This window comes from Festucalex cinctus, chromosome 10, assembly GCF_051991245.1.
Source record: "Festucalex cinctus isolate MCC-2025b chromosome 10, RoL_Fcin_1.0, whole genome shotgun sequence".
Taxonomy (NCBI): domain Eukaryota; kingdom Metazoa; phylum Chordata; class Actinopteri; order Syngnathiformes; family Syngnathidae; genus Festucalex; species Festucalex cinctus.
In genome coordinates this window covers 28,473,533-28,493,834 of record NC_135420.1, presented here as the reverse complement: position 1 = coordinate 28,493,834, position 20,302 = coordinate 28,473,533, and the positions used below count along the sequence as shown (strand labels likewise).

General features: G+C 40.0%; 1 protein-coding gene across 4 annotated transcripts in view; it reads right to left on the bottom strand.

Annotated features, from left to right (window-relative positions):
• The window catches only part of nos1apa (nitric oxide synthase 1 (neuronal) adaptor protein a), a 57,672-nt gene extending 37,370 nt beyond the window's left edge, over positions 1-20,302 (bottom strand). For 3 of the 4 annotated variants that reach the window (XM_077533567.1, XM_077533568.1, XM_077533571.1), the window contains exons 1-2: positions 19,849-20,302; positions 19,586-19,657 (exon numbers count right to left, since the gene is read on the bottom strand). In XM_077533567.1, the coding sequence (XP_077389693.1) occupies positions 19,586-19,657; positions 19,849-19,953 (177 nt within the window). In that variant the 5' untranslated portion in view covers positions 19,954-20,302. Of the gene's footprint in view, positions 1-19,585; positions 19,732-19,848 lie in introns of all 4 variants that reach the window. The other variant, XM_077533569.1, reaches the window with a different exon arrangement.

Below are 20,302 nucleotides of genomic sequence, written 5' to 3'. Positions count from 1 at the left end.
TTTAAAAAAAAAAAAAAGATATTAAAACATGGAGGGAAAGTAATATTTGTTTAACATGCACGACTGGATTGGATGCAGTAGCCGATACACAGCAAATGGATTTTGAATTTGGCACCGTTGTGAAATAGGATCGTGACTGATTACTCTGGGGAACAATTTGGAAAAACAAAATCTGTCAAGTTAGATTTTAATTGGCATACTGATTCCAAAATTGCAGTAAGTTTTTTTCTAGCAAGACAAGTTTTTTGTTCCACCACAGCTTACCCCTCAGATAAGCAAAATGATTAGCTATAGTAAGACTGTAGTAAGAAGGTCTCACAGTTGCTAAATTTTCTACCATTATCCACAAATCTATAAATTCAAAAAATACTCTACAAACATGCACAGGAAATAAATTACAAGCATTAATATGCTTATGAGACAAAAATGGAAAACAGTAGAATCATCATGTTTTTTCCTGGCAAAGACAAAGTCATTATCATCCATTAGAGTTGCGTGCAGTGACACTGGCAATAATTTTGCTGTTATGCCTTTTGGGTAATGGACTATCATTCATCGTTTTTTACCATTATGGCTTTCTAGAGCTTTGTAATCTCCCGAGGCCCACCGGGGAGCTGGAGCATAATTGGCAGATTAAGATACCTGTAATATACTCTGTAATGCACCGGCATGTAATTCGATTATGCTCAAGTAGAGCACTTTGAATGAAATGGCTCAAAATTGGCTAAACATATTGAGTTGGAAAACACTAGAAGGGAAACTTCACTACAACTCCAATTCTCGTGTTATTCTCTCCCTCTCTCTAGTTGGGAGAAACTAAGTCGTTGGGGCAGGGTTCGAGTAACTGCTCCGCTACACTGAGCGGAGTCCATTGGGATATACTGTATATAAACCAAATCATCATCTGTCAAACTTGTGTGACTGGAGTGCCTCTCCCAACGACTCGGCTTTTCACGAAAGACGATGATCAGATATGACAACATTTCCAACATGACAAATCAAGCTGGGGGTGGTCGGTGCATGCTTACACTGAGAATTTAGTTTCCAAATGGCTTTGAGAGATGCACTAGAGTTCCAGACAGTTTCAAAAGACTGATAAACAAACCAATTACAACGTGCAACACATTAGTTCATAAAACATTAGATTTGACCCAATTGATCTATCCCAGAATACAGTTTATATTTTCACCAAACACTGACGCTCCGGAATGCTTTGCGTGGGGCCCATAAAACGGTGTTGTGACTATGATTTATGGGTCATTACTGCAGCGCTAGTAGAGTATATCTTCATGAGTTTATCTCAGGACAAGACTCAACCCGTAGTCGCCTAGCTTGCAAATGGAAGCGGAGGTTTTACCGTAACGGTCTCAAAGCTGCCTTGTCCTCTTATTAACACCCATGACAAATGCCATATTCATTCACTTTATTTCTCAGCACTTACCTTGATCATTATCTATCAAATAGTATTCAAAGTACCTCTCCATTTCCCCCCTTAGAAGATTGTCTGTCAAATTAACGCAGAGTTCGGTAATATGGATGATGTATGAACTGAATTAATACCTTAACCTCTTATGAATATAATGACCATCTCATTATGAAAAGCAACTCCCTTGTTGCGCCTTATGAGACTGTAGATTAGATCAGACTACTGAAGGTAACAGGCACAAAGAAAGAGCCGGGAAATGGCATTACCATGAGAAGCTTGCTCATAGACACTTTTATTGTGTTATTCAATTGGAATCAGTTCAATCTGATGCAGAATATATGAAACACTCTTTTGGTGAACACATCAAATTTCTATTTGTTTTCAGCAATGCAATTCAGTGTGATTAATTAGATAATAAAGTTCCCCTTTAAAGATTAAACAAACTAAATTAGCTGGAAAGTAACGGAATAAAAATTGCTTTCAGTCCGATTTTGAGCATCTGTTCCTCTTCATTTTACTCTAATGCATAAGAGATGATAGTTCGATCCATTCAGACAAAATGATTTCAGCACTTGGCATTACTTAATTAAAGCTTGAACATTTTCAAGTAAGCAACTCTCCGGCACCAAGCCCTGGCAACACATCACTCTCACACTCATCCATCTTCTCTGGCTGCAGGTCAAATCCCGCATCTCATAGAAAATACTGCTCCACTCTTTGAAAATGTAGCCTAAGCATGTATATTTAAAATTTGGTACCCACATGTTTTTAAAGGTTATTTTTAAACAGTATGTGTTCTTAATACTCTTAACTTCGATTAAAGTGGGTCGCAACTTAGCTAGAGATTTGGGTCCCCGTGTGACAACTGCTGCAGAGGCAATCATTTTCTCACGTTTATACTAAAGTGCAATTTAGTCCAGAGACCAAATTTTTATATTAGATTAATAATAATTATGTAGGTTACAAGTTCAGCTATTCAAGCACTGTTGGGGGTCTTGCTTCTGTTACCGTTGCATGAAATTGTCAATTTTCTCTGATCGTTTCTCCATTTATTTCTAAAACACATTTTAGATCAAACTAATATTACAAAACATTGGAAAATAAGCCTTACCAATTGATAATTGCAACGTGTACAGTGCTGACATGAAAGCTCCATGGACACAGTGCCTTGAGACAAATCCAGTATCGTTCATTGATTCACAAGTGACTACGAAGATTATCTGATTGGTCTGTCTTGCAAAGTAAAAAAACAAGTCTTGCCTGCTGGCGCAGAGATGTTTATCTGCGTGTAAGGCAAGAGCTCACTGGATGAGAGGAGAAACCAAAACAACATACACTCTAAAATTGTTATCTTTCGGGGTGAAACGAGTACTCGAGAATTTCGAGTAGCATATTTACAAAAAATGTTTGGAGAATTTCCTCTGCCTCTGGGAGCCGTTTATGGCACTCAATGGACGCAAGAGTCACTATTCATGTGCGCTTATGTCACTTACACATTAGATGGGAGAAGACGTTGGACCGATTTGATTAAAAGACAGGGAAGATGACATTGACAAAAAGTTCGGGAGCATTCAGAATGTAGCCTTGCTCTCGCAAGATGAATTATTGCGGTATTTGTGAGTTCACAAACTCCGGAGAATACATCTTGTACCTCTCCCATTGATTTCCACCGATCCGAACCACCAATCACAGAGCGACATTGTGTTTGGGGGCGGGATATCAAATGTGACGAAACCAGGAAGCCAACGCCGGGGCTAACAAACAAACCTAACATGGACGAATGGACGCTACAATTAATTCTTTTCTTGCAGAATTACTCACCGTTTCCTTGTTAAATGTCAAATAGCGAGAGGCACTTCGTGCATTTCTAGCTGGTAAGATGTTCAACCGTGGCCGTGATTGGTTAAAACAAACGCATACAATGCCGCATTATCCAATCAGCTCGAATTATTGTACAGAATGTCCCGCCTTTCCCGAGCAAATTTCCGTGGAGAGGTACCAGATGGATATTGCGGAGAACTCCCTTGCGTGAAGCGCAATATCACTCTGGCGATTGCCAGGTTATTTAGAATTAGCATCAAGGCAAAAACTGTTGACGTATAGACTTAGAATTCAAGTTAGAATGAGACTTTTGCTCTGGAACCTTGGCCAGTTTGATGGTGGTGCACGATAGTTCCCTCAGACACAATTTTCAGAAGTAGGCTTATTAATAAAAGATTCACCTGGTTGTGCAATTTCACACTTGATGGGTGGACAGACACTCTAGAGACCCAACTATATGGACACAGAAATTCTAATTTAATAGACCCCCCTTAAGCTTTGTAAGAGAATGTTCAGATGAGATAAATGGCCCTGTTCATTTTCAAACAGGAGAAGGACATATAACACATGCAAGTTCTTCTTCAAAAGAAGTTCTGCCCATTGTGCCAGCAAACATCAAAGCGTTCGGATTCTAGGTCTTATAAATATTTTAGTATCAGGAATCCAGGATGCAATATTAAGCACTTAAGATGTTCTATCAAATTCCGAAACTATAAAACCCGTAGGAGGTCTTCATTAATCTACTGCAACTGAATTAACCGAGACGGTGTGGAGTAAGTGTTGCAATAAATATGACTCAAGGAACAATAAAAAACAATTGCAAGACATTACAAGTAAAGATGTACAGATATGGAAGGTAAATGTGTGGCACTGCCTCCCCAGTGCGGAGAGAGAAACCAACAGAGGATAAGATACTCTTAGCCAGTGTTCCACATTATCTGAAAGTATCTACGGAAATTGTTTGTTTTGTTTTTTCCAATATTGCAGCCAGCAATATATCATATCCTTGCATCTCGCATCGTCCGTATCCTTTAGGTGAAAGGTAGAGTAGAATTCTGGTAACCAAGAGATTTTAGATGTGATTTCTTGACCCTCCCGAGAACACACTGTGCACTGAGGCATCTTTGAAGTCGAAGGAGTCTGTTAAGTTAATATTGGACTTATGAGCCATTCCTGAACTTTATCAACAAAGTCTTTGGGTTTGGAATTCAAAAAGTTGCAGAGCACAGACTACAGAACGGATCATATTGCAACAGACTGGTGTGGGGACACGCCACATTGTAAAGTAAACCATCCTGACACAAAGATGATCACCAAAGTGATGTATGAAGAAAGAAAGGATCTGCTTATGATCCAAAACACACCAGCTCTTCTATGGTGGAGGCAGTGTCCTGCTTGGCCTTGCATGGCTGCTTCTGGAACGGCCTCACAAGTCGTTATTGATGATGTAATTCATAATGGTGGCAACTGGCAATTTGCATGTACAGTATATCAATGCACTAAGACAAATAACGAATACATAAACCCTAAGAAGAAGGTGCAGTTGTAGATCTGCAATTTCTTGGGTCACACAGACCAGCCATTTTGTCTGCTTGATCTGAAATGGGCAGCGGCCGGAAGCTAATCCCTCATTGGGACAAATTATCTTGAGTCCCTGGTGAGATGGCGGATTAGTAGCTCATACGGGCGCAGCTACCATGACATACCAGAGGCTTATTTCTGTGACAGTCGTGTACCATGATGAGGGAGCGTGATGTATGTACACTAGAATGTCCATAAAAATTGCATCACGGGGCGCAGTGGATGTACAGTTCATTTTAAAAAGACATATTTAGCCACATCAATTAAAATGAATAGTTCTTTATAATCCTTATAATCCTAAAATTCAGATGCTCGACAAAAGGTTTTTGGGAAATGTAACCCTTATGATTACACATTGGCTGGATGAGGGCAGAGGTGGTTCAGGTCGAAGAACAACCTGCTTAAAAAGCTTAGTATCTAAATAAAGGGTCACCAGAATATAGTGGAATGTGTACAATGATGGCAAACTGAAGAAAATAATAAAGAGGAACCCTAGTAGCATGGAGTTTTTCTTTACCACAATAAGGTAATAAGTGAACCCATGCAAAAAAGGCTTCCATGAGGGCAGCAACACTCACTGTTACAACAACACACACTGCAAGGTAAGCCCCCCCACCCGTGTCTAAACTGAACCATTTGAATTGTAGTCCAAATCCTATAAATGTGGACACGAACATTTCCACTTGACTCACCGGCCAAAAGAACAGACTACACTGTACAGTCCGAGCAGATGTATTGTTCTTCCATTTCCCCCATTAACTCCCCTTCCTGAAATAACACAAAGACGAGCACATTGAAGCTTCCCTTCAGATTAACAACAGAAAGAAGAGACTCTGGTAATGTTGACAACATACACATCCTGCATTCAACAAAAACATGACCTATACCAGGGATCACCAACCTTTTTGAAGTTGCAAACTACTTCTTGGCTAATGATTAGTGTCAAGGGCTGGTTTGCTATTTTTGGAACAAGCCCACAGGCTACTCATATGGTACTGAGGACTATCTGGACCTGGTGCCCACGGGCACCCTGACATACACTATTGAACCCACAAGAGAACATTCCAGGACATACTGTAACTGTACTATGTATGAAATTGGAACTTTGCTTGTCTATATCCATCCATATGCTGGTATTAAGTGTTCAAATGTGCCACAACTTTCCAAAAATCTTTAATTAATTTTGCATAATAAACAGAAAAACAAATGTTCATTGGAGTGAGTTCAGTTGATTTATGTTTGGTTGTGCACGTTTTGTTTTCTCATCCCCAATATGAGACACGTCTTGGGGTTTATGACGTGACAGAGTTTCGAGTTCAACTACAACTAACCTTGTATTGTTTTCTTTACTTGCAAGCTGCATGACACATTTTAAAAGCTTCTTTAGAGAAAGTAAACAATACCAATAAATGTTCACGTCACAAGGGCACCTGAATATAAGACAAGGTAAGACAAAATACATCCACAAAGCTCATAATGTCATCAAAGTCACTGCTGCGTTACTTTGAAAATGACAATTTGCCATCTGTGACGAAGTCACAAATGACCAGCATAACGTTGTGGTCCTTTCCACAAAACTCTGGAAAATATGCTGAGGATAACCCAAGTGCAGATGGGGTCTGAAGCCGCCCCTGGGGTGTTTCGCAAATGCAGAGGAAGAGACGCGTCCTGATGCAATTTCATCTTGCTGCTGTGCAAGGTCAGTTTGCAGGAGAAGCCTCAGTGGGACACGCCAGAGTACCCAGAAAAATTTCCACTTTTTAACCTTTTTTTTGCAAGAGCATCAATTGGATGTCTGTTTCAATCGTAACTTTATTTCACGGGCCAAAGTACCTTTATAGCCTTATATTAAGTTTAGTTAGTTATATAAGTAAGTAGCTATATTAAGTTATTGGTTTTTTTTAAGACTGTCTTGCAGGCCCCCATTGCTTTTGTGCGGTTCACACATTATGGATTGAATCTGAACTTTCAGTATTAGAGGCACTGTGGTTGAATGTTACACTTGATTCATTTTTGACTTATGAGAGAAGGCCGGTGTATAAAAAGGTGACTTATGTTTTAAATTCCTCAGTCCTGCTCAAAACGGTAAAATGTCAAGACTGAATTTGGGCGAGTCCGTCTTCAAGCACTTCATGATGCCTGATGTCTCAAATGGGTGGTGGTGATCTACAAAAACATAAAGTACTAAATAAAGCAGCAAGAGAAGAAATATCTGTACATAACCATCCATCTCTCCACCTTCTATTGTTCTTTAGAGTCGTGGATGACCAATGGCCAATCCTAGCTGTCTTTGGGCGAGAGGTGAGGTCACACCCTGGACTGGTCAACAGCCAATCACGGGGTATATACACATTACTCCACATACAGCTCAAGTATGATCGAGTGAACAGCATTTGCAGGTTACGTGAACTGGAAAAGTTTATACACAATGTGGCAGTGCAAAAGTGAGGCCGACAGCAGCAGCACACAGCTTAATGGAAGTGTCCACGAAGAGGAAAAGGTTCTATTAAAACCATAATGGAAGGCAACATAATTCCATCCCACGCTCTCCCACTACCTAAACACGCAAAAGCGCACGCACACACACACAGGAACAGGAACACTATCGCCCTATCGTGCAATTTCTTGAACTCTCTTTCATCCGCCCTGATCTAAAAGCCTCGGGAATAATTTGGAGCTCAGTACGCACAGCGGTATTGTGTTATTCTCTTGGGGGAGTCCAATTATTTTGTATATAAAAAAAAAAGATGACAGCCAGTGTGATTACTGTTACAGCTGCAAGAGACTCAGAGTTCGAATATGTAAAGAATACAACAATGATGATGTAAGTAATTCCGCATGCTGCAAAATGAATATTCATTACAGGAAGTCACATGGTCGTCTGTTATTAACATTGTGCAGTACTTTTTATCATTTCCAAAATCCTTTTCAAGCTGTTAACTGCACTTTGTCAAGGCAACTTTGCAAGATAAACCCTATGCAATGATTCGTCCCCAATTCATGTTTACACATCCAGTCCTTCATTTTGTCCCAAGCAAGACTTGAGTCCTGACTCTCCAGTAGTCAAGCAAAGCCCTTACGAACTAAGCCAGTCACTTTTCAGGCGCCTGGCAGATCTGACTGGTTGGCCGCTGTTGTCCAGTTTCTTTGTACCGCATCAGGCTTGAAGGTGACTCAGGCACAATACCGTCCACTTTCTGTACACATCCGCACTGAGCGGAGCTTAGGCAAACTCATCAGCACATGAAAACTGTAGAAATGCAAATCCACGCTGTCCAGTGAGACTCAGCGAAAGCTCCACAATGGTGTATCATTTCATAAAAACCAGATCGGAACATAACGTACTTGAGTTAAAGGCAAACAGCCCTGTTTCAAAAGAGCCGTGGGATTGCGACGCCTCTGCAGAGAGGAGGCAAGAGTTGGGAATGGTTGCAGTGGCGAGATAACGCACGGGGGCCACAGCTGATTGATGAGGGTAGCTCCAAGGTCAAGCTTGGAAGCAGACGATTGCTGCTCTCGTATGCACAAGTGGATCACCGGGAATTTGGTGGAAATGTTCACCTTTTTTTTTTTTTCCCACATGAAGTAGCATACTTACAGGTTTGTATCATAAATACCTAAGGGCTTGTCAGCATAACACTCAGCACAGCCATAGAGTCAATCCAGTAATCCAAAAGACAAAATGTGACCAATTGATTGGAAATCATGAAATTCCCGATCATCAAATTGACAAAATAATCCTGTGGGAAAGATCATTTCTATTGGTACAGTCCAAGTATTTTACCTTTACGTTAAGAGTATTTCCCATTCTTACAAAAGAAGAATTGGCAATACTTGTAAGACATGCTATTTTGAAGTGTCATTTTAACGCTCTTACAGACCGTAAACAGATAAACACAAGCCCTGGTGTAGGCGGGAACGTCTCTAAGGTGACAGCTCAGCCACAGTAAGGATGCCAAGCGGAGAGGAAACATGCATGGAGGATAAAGCAACAATTGAAATTGCGGCTGCTGGGGTTGGGAAGAGTACGTCACGGGGCCAAGAGAGAAAAGATCAAGATATGAATGGGATGGAAAAATCCAAAAGTAGGTAGAAGAACAAGAAGCAATCCCAGATGAAAAGGAGGAGGGGGAGGAGACGGAAGGGGGGAGGGCACAAAGACGGATTAGGGTGACAGAAGATTGAAGTAAAGGGTATGGAGGAGGAGGATAAAAACTAAAAGATGAGAATGGGGCAGTTGTGGAAGAGGTGAGTCAGAGGTGTTGGAAGGAAGGAAGGAGAAACAAAGTCGCTACTTTTTGTTCTTTGTGAATCTTTCGACTATCTGAGACGCCAACCTTCAAACCCGAGAAAACAGGATCACCTCACAAGTAAATACGAAATACCTGGAAGTATCTGAGTGTCAGACAATGATTGATGCGGAAGCTTGCAATAAACTGAGCACCGCATCAGACTGTCGGATGTTGATTGATGCGGGAGCTCACGCCTTACTGCAAATGGCGCATTTGGCGTATCCGAGTGGCGGACGTTGTATTGACGGCCATGTCATTTTTTTGTCTTACTTGTGTTTCAAGTTTGTTTTCAACATAGCCACATTGTCTTTTTTGCTGGACTGTTGGTGACTCAGCAGATTAGCCACCCCACACTGAGTCTTGGCTCTGCTGGAGGTTTCTCTCGTCAAGGAAGTTTGCATTGCCTTCTGCTTGCTACTTGTGGGGTTTAGTTAGTCTTTTAACAAGTGATGAGTTTGATTCTGGACCTGCTTGTGGCGATTGACACTATGCTGGGCAAGTCAAGTTGAATTGACAGGTGCAGAAGTTTCATTAAAAGTTAGCATTTCATTGCCTGTTGTTTCCTCAAAAGAACGTGCAACATTTTTGGTTAGTTTGGGCCGCAAGATAGTTTAATTGTATGCCACTCGCAGCCATAAAACACTGTAGCTTGAGACTTTTGGACCCCGTGTTTAACAGTTTTAATCACTAGGCTATTTGCTGTGGAATGTCAAGACACCGCTGCAGGTGTTAGTCATGTATGGTCGGCATCCATGATGAAAGTTTTTAAATACAAGAAAATGTTTTGTGACCGAAGCCTGCTCATGGACAAAAAGGCAGATTACACCCTGCCTGGACTGGTCACTAATTAATGACAGCGCCCATATAAAGACATCCAAACGGATTTTTATGGGTTCAATGTTTCAACTGTGTCTCTGAAAGCAATCACAAAGAAAACACCACCGGTCTAGTGTAAGCATTTTTTTTTTTTTTGTAGTTGTTTCTGAGCAGTCTGTACAGAGCCGCAAAATACACAACAGCAGCAATACATTGCTGGGATTTTACAAGCACTTGTATCAAAAGGAGCTCCTGGCAAATAATTTGCTTCCTCCATAATCGAAACAAAATAAACCAAATTAAAGCAACAACTAACCGCATTGAAAATGTAACAACAAAAATCCCTTGGACTTGTCCAACATTTTGCTGCCATTTAAAGGTTTGTTTACATGTTCCGCATAAGAAACCAGATAACGAGCATGATCTCCACGCTCTTGTCATATGTGTGTATTTATCATGTATGCGGCCAGTATGTGTATAGTAGTTACAAATTTCCACTAACTAAGTAACTTTTTTTAGGGGCATAATCAAACCATGTTGCTGTCTCCATTAATTACAACAGGCAGACAAGGCATCCAATTGTTTCTGAGAAGGGGACCAGTGAATCAGTCAAAGTTTAATTCAGCCGCTGTTGAAAAGCAGGAGAGTTGGGCAGGTTTAACAGATTGTCGGCGTCAAAGGTACAGCGTGAGGCAAAGTACCTGTGAGTGAAAGGGGATTTAATGAAAGGGTGAGTAAAGACGGGATTGGACTGAACTGTAAAATGGAGATATCAGGTTTTGAGATTCACTGATGGTGCTTTATATTCTTCAACGTAACAATTTATTTCCAGATTTCGAACTGTCCTCTGTGAGGCTGCGTATTGTATTTTTTCTAGACACTAATTTGCTACTCATAGAAAGTCTGCTTTAATGGGCTTTTCGCGAAACTTCAGTAAAAAAAAAAAAAGTGTGCTGTAGCACCAAGCACTTATTCCGATGTTTCAAGTCTACGATAGCCTAGCATGACTTAGCGCTCTTTGCCTCTTAATTTCTACTCACCCTCCTTCGCTGTTAGCGATACTACAAAATTATCCAATAGGTGCAATGATTACTGACGTTTACAGGAGAAGATGCGCGTGCCCGTGTTAGCCACGCTAGCTAGCCAACTGTAGCTAACTGATTGAAAACAGTTTTACGCCAAATTCACACTGACTGCGGAAAGGATGCGGTGCGTTTTCCGTATGCAGGGACTGCAATTCACACCGTCTGCGTTGCGTGTCCGGAAAACTGCACCCACCAGACCACAAGGTCACGGGTATTCACGCTGGAGAGTTGAGTTCACGCAATAACCGTGTATAAAGAGTCCTATTTGTAATAGCCACTCTTACCTGTTGTCACATCGATATGCTTTTTGGACATTATTTCTGGGACTTCTACCATGGGTAAGTACGTTTTGTGTTGAAATAGTGTTATTTTGTCATGATTAATTTATTGTGAACTGATTTTTTTTTTTTTGTCTTAAATGTACGACTCACGAAAAATACATTTATGATGGCTTTGCGTACACTTTCGTCTTCATTATTTGGAATGCATTCATCGACTAACATATTCAAAGCATTTTTTTTTCCCTTCCTGACCAAACAAAGTAAATATTTCTTGTCTTCTCACTATTTTAGGGTAACAAGAAGCACAGCTGTTTACCGGTGTTATTTATTTTCATTTTTACTATCAGTGTGTTCATCCAAAAGCAAGCAAATTCATTAGTGCATGTACTAACTGAGTGTATTGAAGCAGTAGACTGAAATACGGGTTGCAGTTTTTGTTTTGTTTTTTGGCTCATGGTCTTAATGAAGTTCATATTTTTTTGTAGCTGCAATTACTTTATTGTGCGCACACACAACCAGATGTCTATGCTATTCTCTTGTATACCCAGTCTGACAATCAGTATATAACCCCCTTATAACAGCAACTAACAAATGCATCTAGCAAACAATGAAGCTAGTTAAGCATTAACTGCACACACATACACACCCACACATAATTTACAGCCTTCCTCATCAGCACTTCCCTCACAGCCAGTTGAAGTTAAATAGCCAACTGAGGAAGCGCCTGCTGAAAACATCAAATCATGAGCTACATAAACAACCGCCATTCTCAATCAGGGATTGAGGAGAAGCAGTAATTAATGGTAGAGTGGCAAGAAAGGGTAATGAGCCATTGTTGGCTCACTTTCTCACCTTTCAACTTTGACCTTTTAATAAGAGAATACTCAAGCAAGCTGTACAATGAGAAATGAAAAGAAACCCCCCCCGAAACAAAACACTTTGTTCGCATATACTATTTAACTGGAGTGGGTCCTGGGAAATGTCCACTATTGTTGAATTCTAATATACAGAGAAAATAAATCAATCATTCACAATGTTGACGTGAACTTAATTTCCAAAAAGTTTATATTATTCCATTAAGCTACCCCACGGCACGCCGACAAAGCGAGATCACATGCTGAAATCAATCAATCAATCAAACTTGACTTTTTGAGCACTTTTCCTGCTCAATCCCCTCCCGCCAATCATCAACACAAACACATGCAGAGCACATAAATAGACGCGGGTCAAAAACAATAATGTGGCTGTGGGCACAGACAACCCAAGTGAGGAAACATCATCTGAGTGAGTGAGCCGTCTGCACCAGAAGCAGACAAGAGACCGCGGGCGGCGGCCGCAGCACATTGGCACGGAGCCGCAGTGCAGTGGCGTAAGAAGAGGAAGCCACATAAGGCCACTGAGGCCCCCCAGGAGGCAGGACCACCACGGTCACGGCCCATCACCGCCCCCAGCGCAAGCTGGCCCCCTCTGGGGAAACACTCAAGGATCATAAAAGCGAGAATCATTTCAAACATAATTAACAGACCTAAAAAAAGAAATGTATGGAACACAGCTGAGGTCGGCACTTGGCAGTTTCAGTTTCTAATCTATTTTTCCTTTTTTCTTTCTTTCTTTCAATGCCCCACCGTCGTGTTTACCTGTTTGACATCAATTAAACATGACACAAAAAGGAGAGAAGACACTCATTTCAAGGCTGACTGATACAATTCACGACTACAATCCCTGAAAAAAAAAAAAATCTCCTCCTCACCCTCTTTTTATTTGATTTCCACACCCCTAGTTCCATAGGCGTTCCAACCCTAATAATGCAAATGCAAAACAAAGTTGGAACACAGTGTACTTGTTCGTCTAAGTGTGTGCTTGCAAGCAGAAGCAGTTCTTCAGTGCAGAAAATGTATGATAACTTATATTTACAATTATTCCTACACCCACCATGAGAGTTGCTATATTTTGGCTCATCAATGCCATGTCAACTTTAAATGGACGCATTTACTCCCTTAAACTTACACTTACGTATGTGATTCAGTATGTGTCTTCGTGCAGTGTGAACGGTAAATCTTGTACATTCAGTTGTACCAGTTGTACCAGTTTACCCGCTGTTGCAGTCTACATGATCAATTAAGTTTTTGTTTACATTTGTCTTAGAACTAGCATGATAATGCCAATAGCCATAATAATTGTCAAAATCTTCAAAAATTGCACAATATATACTGAAACATGTTTTTGCATACATCCCACGACAATATAAAAAAATGATGGAGATTTTCCTGATGATTCGTATCTCAATGTGCAGCATAAAACCGTGATTAGAACATCCCTGGTTGTGGGTAGCAAAATACAACAATTGACAACTGAAAAACTATCACAAAACCGTATGCACGAGTTTAATCTTTGACCTTAACTACGTATCTTGAGATCAATGTATTTCTTGAGTTTACATAATTTAAAAATAAAAAAATAAAAGTATTAATAACCTGAAAATTTGCAGGTTTTCTGTTTCTGGAAAAACACCGGCTTAATTTAAAACCACTTAGCCTGCCGAGTGCGAACATGTAACCCTGCAGCATAACCTGTACAATAAGTAGCATACTCAAAGACCACTCGTAGTTTCTTGCCGGCCACCATTGAGGATTTATAACAGGAGGATACAAGCAAACACATGTTGCCTGCTTTTCCAATAGGAAGGAAGTCACCACGTGAGCCCTTGTGTTTTCCCTCACAACTGATAAACCACTTCCTCTGGAAACAAGCATTAATCCTTGTAAAAATACACTTCCAGAAGACTACGTTTTGCATGTATATGTTGGTGAAATGTCGCGAGACGCTATAGTGCTAAAAGGCACTGCACGGCTCGGTCGCTATTTCCTGCTTTGCAAAGGCATTAAAATTTGCTATCAGCAAGCAGCTCACAGGTGACTCATGCATGCAGTGAACAATGACACCATACAGGGACAGGTTGCCAGGTTACCAGTCCAGCTTTGACTGACGGTGCACAAATGCAGGCCAGGGAAAAAAAAATAAAAAATAATCAAGTTGCAGAGGTCAAAGAATTTCATCAAAGAATCTCAACGTTAGATTTTGAGCCCGGTTGGAGAGCGACGTAGGCATTAAACGTTAAACGACAATCTTAAAGATTCTGTGGGTAGAAAAATGGTAATCATGTTGTTGTGTGACATGATGACAAGGTCTGTTTTCCACTACCTGGCCCGCCATCTGAACTCCCGCAAAAGTTGTTGATCTTTCACTTGAGAAAGCTCTCACGGGTATCCACAAAAATGGAATTGCTCAGCACATTCTACAACTGTTTTGCAGGAGGTGCGGAAACAAAAAGCTAGAAACTTGTCAGAGAATTGACCATAGATTCACTTTTTTTTTTTTTCATTCCTTTAAAAAAAAAAAAAAAAAAAAAAAAAAAAAGAGAAATGAAAAGGGACAGAAAGAAGTCACTTATGTTGTCTGCCCCTAATCAACAACAACAACAAAAAATAATCAACACAAAGTAAAAGACAGCGAGCGGTCAAAATGTTTTCAATATAACAATCCTATGTAATAATTCAGCAGCATGTCCTTGTGCTATATGTATTTTCCCAGTAATTGAGCTTCTGTCAGGTTTTTGAAGATACAGATAGACTGGGATGATTTTGTTTTACAATCCAGATTGTTCCATGAACTGACACTTTCAGTTGAAATACATCGTTCTTTTTGTTTTGTTCTATATTTTGTTTTAGAGGAAATATCTGTTCCTCTTAATTTATACTCATTGTTTTTTTGTTTGTTTTTTTATTTAATTTGTATGACTGGTAAACTTTCATGATGGACTTTAAACATTGTTTTGAGACGGTTAAACTCCATCAAATCATTAAATTTTAAACTTTTGAGTTTTATAAATAATGGATTAGTGTGGTCTCTGTATCCACAGCCGCAAGCGACACAAATTGCACGTTTCTGCGGAAGAAAGATGGAATCTGTTGAACGAGAGAACATTTACGAAATGTCTACTAATTAGCTTCAAAGATCAAATTTCACCAAATGGATTTTTGTTTTGGACATAATATGAACAGTAGGGGTGTGAATTGCCTAGTACCTGGCGATTCGATTCGTATCACGATTCACAGGTCACGATTCGATTCGATACCGATTAATCCCGATACAAATGGTCACGATTCGATACCGATTAATCCCGATACGAATTTATAAGTCGATTGTTGCGATTTTTTTCCATTCAAATTTAGAAAATACTATCAGTAAATTTGTACATGTACACTGTAAGATTTGTATGAATATATTTATCTAAAACTTGAGGCTTATAACCGTGAGCCACTGTACACAAACAGTTTGCAATCTGTTTCACATTTGAACAGCATTAAAATAAAAATATTAAGGCTTAATGTGCCATTCATATAACATTCTTCCATGCTCAAGGTGTGAATCCTAAAAAAAAAAATCGATTCTGCCGATTATTGAATCGATTCGAGAATCGCGCGATGTAGTATCGCGATATATCGCCGAATCGATTTTTTTTAACACCCCTAATGAACAGTATCCAAAATTAGGGATTAGGAAATAGGTTAGATTAGGGATGCACGGTAATGCTATTTTCAACCAACACCGATAAACCAATAATTCAGCATTTAATAATTGATTGAATACAAATATAACTTTCGAGTCCTATTATAAATGTATGTGCAAATACATTGAAACTTTGTGTAACGCACCATGAAGCTGAATTGTATTTATATCTCCGCTTCACAGACAACCATTAACTCATTTAGAGTTTTCCCAAAACGAAACAGTCATGTTTTAAAAATGCCTACTGAAAAAAAAGGAGTCCGAAAATTATGAACATTGGTTGCACGCATTTCAGTCCTGTCAAAAAATAAAATCATGGTCATGTTACGTGAAGCACGGTTTTAAATAAAAGCAAACAATGTCCACCCTTTATTTTTTTTTATGTAATCCAACAGACTGTTTTGTTTCCAGGGTATCTTCCTTCCAAAGTTAGATTCCTGTGGTTTCCCGCTATTGTGTTGTCAGGCCGGCGTCGGAGCTTTTTCACACTGGACGAGCCAAAGCGGCAAAAAAATAAATAAAAAAAAACTTTTCCTACCCACGATGCTACCAAAGGCGTTAGATGTGTGTGGATTGTGCTGGATTGGACTGTTTCTCACGTTTCTGTCACGGACAATCTAGCTCTTAAACTTCCTGTTTTCGTCGACGCGATTTCCGGTTTGATGACGTCACTTCTTGTTAAAGTCTACTACGTTTTTTTTTCTTCTTCTTCTTTTTAACAATGAAATAAAGCGTTCTGTAGTAAAATATTCTTAACTATTTGTAGAATTACTGACGTTTTAGTCTACCTTAATTAAAAACACTAACTTTAAATCACAAACCGAACACTTAAGGTTAGTGTTCAGACCTTAAGCATGTAATAATGTTATATTAATGGAACATGAAACCTTAATAGTTTATTTCACTGCTGTTCAAACATGAAACAGATCACAACAATTATAGGTTTGAAGTTTCAGATAAATAAATAATACATCTTACAGTGTAAATGTACAAGTTTACTGATTAGTATTTTCCAAATTTGGGTAAAAAAAAAAAAAAAATCACAATAATCGACTTTTGGATTCATATAGGGATTAATCGTATCGAATCAAACGTGACCTTATGAATCGTGATACGAATAGAATCGCCAGGTACGAGGCAATTCACCCAACTATTTGATTTTTTTTAAAACCCAGCCCTAAAACCTATAAAGGCTCATTAGTTAAAATGAGGAAACGCATGTGAGCACGAGTATGTTTTTTTTGTTTTGTTTGGTGTTTTACGCAAATCAGCAACAAATCACAGCAAAAATCTCATCAAAATGAGTGTCAAGACCCGCCATCCTCCCTCCCCCCTCCCACACTCGTGGCAAGCAATCCAATTATACGATGCAAAGTCAAATGTTGCCAAGTTGGCACACATGCGCTCATTAAGTGCAGTTTTGGGGTGGAAAGCTGTAAATCTTGCGTTTGCACAGCTGGGGGTCGGTCGGTCGGTCGGTCGGGTGGGTCGGTCAGGACACATCGCACTTGAGTGAGTGCACCGCTTCAAAGGAATGCTCCCAAAGAGTGATGACGAAGTGCATGTGAAAGCCACCAGGAGGCTCGATATTGTCTTCATTCTGCCCGTCGGCGCTCGCTCGCGAGTTACGACGCTGCTTCTCGTGACCTTTTGTCTTCGCCGTTATTTTGTCAAACTGCATTCGATTCAAAATGATTTGAATGACAATGATTTCCGCTTCATTTTATTTCTGGATGAGCAAATCATTGTCATCTACTCTAGCCTGACTCGCTAACGCTAATTAGCGCGCTACTATTCAAAACAAAAGGCTTCAGGAATTTATAACAGAGAAGCATTTTAAGATTACTTATGCTCTTCCTACGCTTAAAAAAAATAAATAAATAAACTTTTATTGGCGTTAACTTGATCGTGACTTTTTCCTTCTACTCTCTAATGTGACTGCAACTTAACTGTGTATCGGAACGCACTGAACCACACTGCCCCTAGGTGGTCAAATCGGGTACAACATGAACAGCGTTCCCAGTACACAAACAAGGGCAAAGACAGTATAAAATAATTGAAATAAAATCCATTATATTAAAAAGTAAATACACTGTAAGGTTCACAGTAACAAAAAAAAAGTTTAAAAATACAATATTTAAATGAAAAAGGCTTTTAAAAGGATGACAAAAGACTAACTCATTTGCTCCCAAAAACGTATAAATATGTTCTATTTTAAATATTACCAGTGTCCCAAAGATGTATTTACACTTTTTTTTTTTTTATGCTCGAGCATACAGAAGGCTTTGATGCAGCCTTTGAACTGAAGGCAACGGTTGAAGCAATGGTAGTCATAACAAAAAACGGCCAGCAGGTGGCAGCAGAGTATAAGAGATCAACAAGGGCCATGTTGAGAAAAAAAGTTGCTTTCACCACAGTTTTAAACAGATTTGTGAATAGTAATGAAACTTAGCTATATTATAACGCTAATTCCTGCAAACAGATCATATCCTCGTACTTTTTGTGGGTGCAAAGCAGTTGCGTCGTAGTTTCGCTCGTCTTTCACTCCTCACTGTCTTCCGCCTGTTTTAGAATCACTGCCGGCAGCCGAAAGAAAAGAACGATCTCACCTCTCTTCTGAGCCATTCGAGCATCCGTCGGCAGCGCACAAGTTCGCCGTAGCGTCGCTCGCTGATTTATCAACTTGTTTGACCCATTTTCTAGCTCACACTGATTGTTTTCTAATTCACGCGCATTGACGCCCTGCCCTCCACCACAAGGGGGCAGCGTGACGTCACGCCGGACGGGCCACTATACAGTGGAACCTCTACTTACGAACGTCTCTTCATACGAAATTTTCGAGTTACGAAAAACGCCTCAACGGGAAAATATTGCCTCTTGTTATGAGGTGTTCCGATTTTCGTAAATGTATGAACGAACGGCCGACGAATTTGTGCAAAAATTCAAACAATTGGTGATTGATGAAGGCACAGTAAGTTTTTAATTGCGACGAGACGGGCCTTTTTTTGGGAAAAAAGATGCCTCGACATACCGGAAGTTTAAATTAAGTTTCAGAATTTGTTTATTAAAAGAATCGCCCAGAAAAAGTGTTCACCAGTCGGGCGTTTGCTCACTAAGATGATGTTTGCATTGGACATTTTCGAATGACTGTTTTAAAAAAAAAAAAAAATACATCATTGGATCAGTTCTTTACAAAACACCAGGCAAAAAAAAAAAAAAACACTTCGGAGAGAGGAGAACATGAACCAAAGAGGGCAAAAAACGATGAGGACAAGCAGTTAAAAAGGAAAATGACCATCATTTTTATTCTTTGTTTTTTTACATTATGCACAACTCTCATTTATTGTGCAATAATCTAATTTTAACATGTATTTGTTACATGTTTTGATGCATTTTTATGCTTTATAAAACATTTATGTCTGAATTCTGGGAGGCTCGGAACGGATTAGGGCATTTACATGGAAAATGCGTCTCGACTTACAAACTTTTCTACTTAAGAACTTTCTTCCGGAACCGATTAATTTCGTAAGTAGGAGGTACCACTGTACTAAAGTACACTACAGTGCACCACTTTTTGGAACTCTGCAATGTCTCATGGTCCAGATGGTCTGGTGCCAGTGACGTATTCAATTGCACAGCTAAGCAAGAGTTGGAAAGAATTCAAGCGCGGCAGTAAGCAAAACGTTGACTGAAATGGTGACAACTCAAACTTACCCGGATTCTTCTCATTGCCGCCACGATCTCCACTCGACTGCTCGGTCGTGTCACATCCAGACTGCCGATGTACTAAACGGAGCACAGTCATCGTCACATCTCCATTTCGTTTAGTCTCATAGCGCACTTATTCTTTGTTTTGGCAGCTAGTGAGGCAACATCAAGCACAAATCAGGCACATAAACAGAAAGTATTGGCGACTGTTTTATTCCACTTCAGTACAACTCCGGTTACTTTTTTTTTTTTTTGGTACTTAAACATACCTTCGCCTCGAAGTTGATTCCGTGTTGGAAGGCTTCCTCGTTGTGCAGCGGAATCCTCAAATCGTGCCCATCATCCACCAGGTTGTATTTGCTTTTCACAGGCATTTTTTTTTTTTCGAACTCCGCAGTATTTTTTTTGGGGGGTGGAGGTCGTCTAAAGAAAAGCAAGGCGTCCAAATGGGACAGGAGGGAGGGAGGGGAGGGGAGGGGGGATCAAGTAGAAATCCGCTCAGTGCATTTTGTTCCTCATCGCATTGGTCCGTCCGGGCATTTGCAGCGACCGCGTTCCCCGGTGCAAAACGATTTCCAGCAGGTCGCAAAAAAAAAAATAAAAAAAAAAATAGTGTAAATAGTCCGCTCAACACGCGCCGGGCGGCACAGGCAGGATATGTTTTGCAGAGTTTGACTTTGGAGTGTGGAAGTAAAGCCGAGTTCTGCTGCTGCCTCCCGCCCG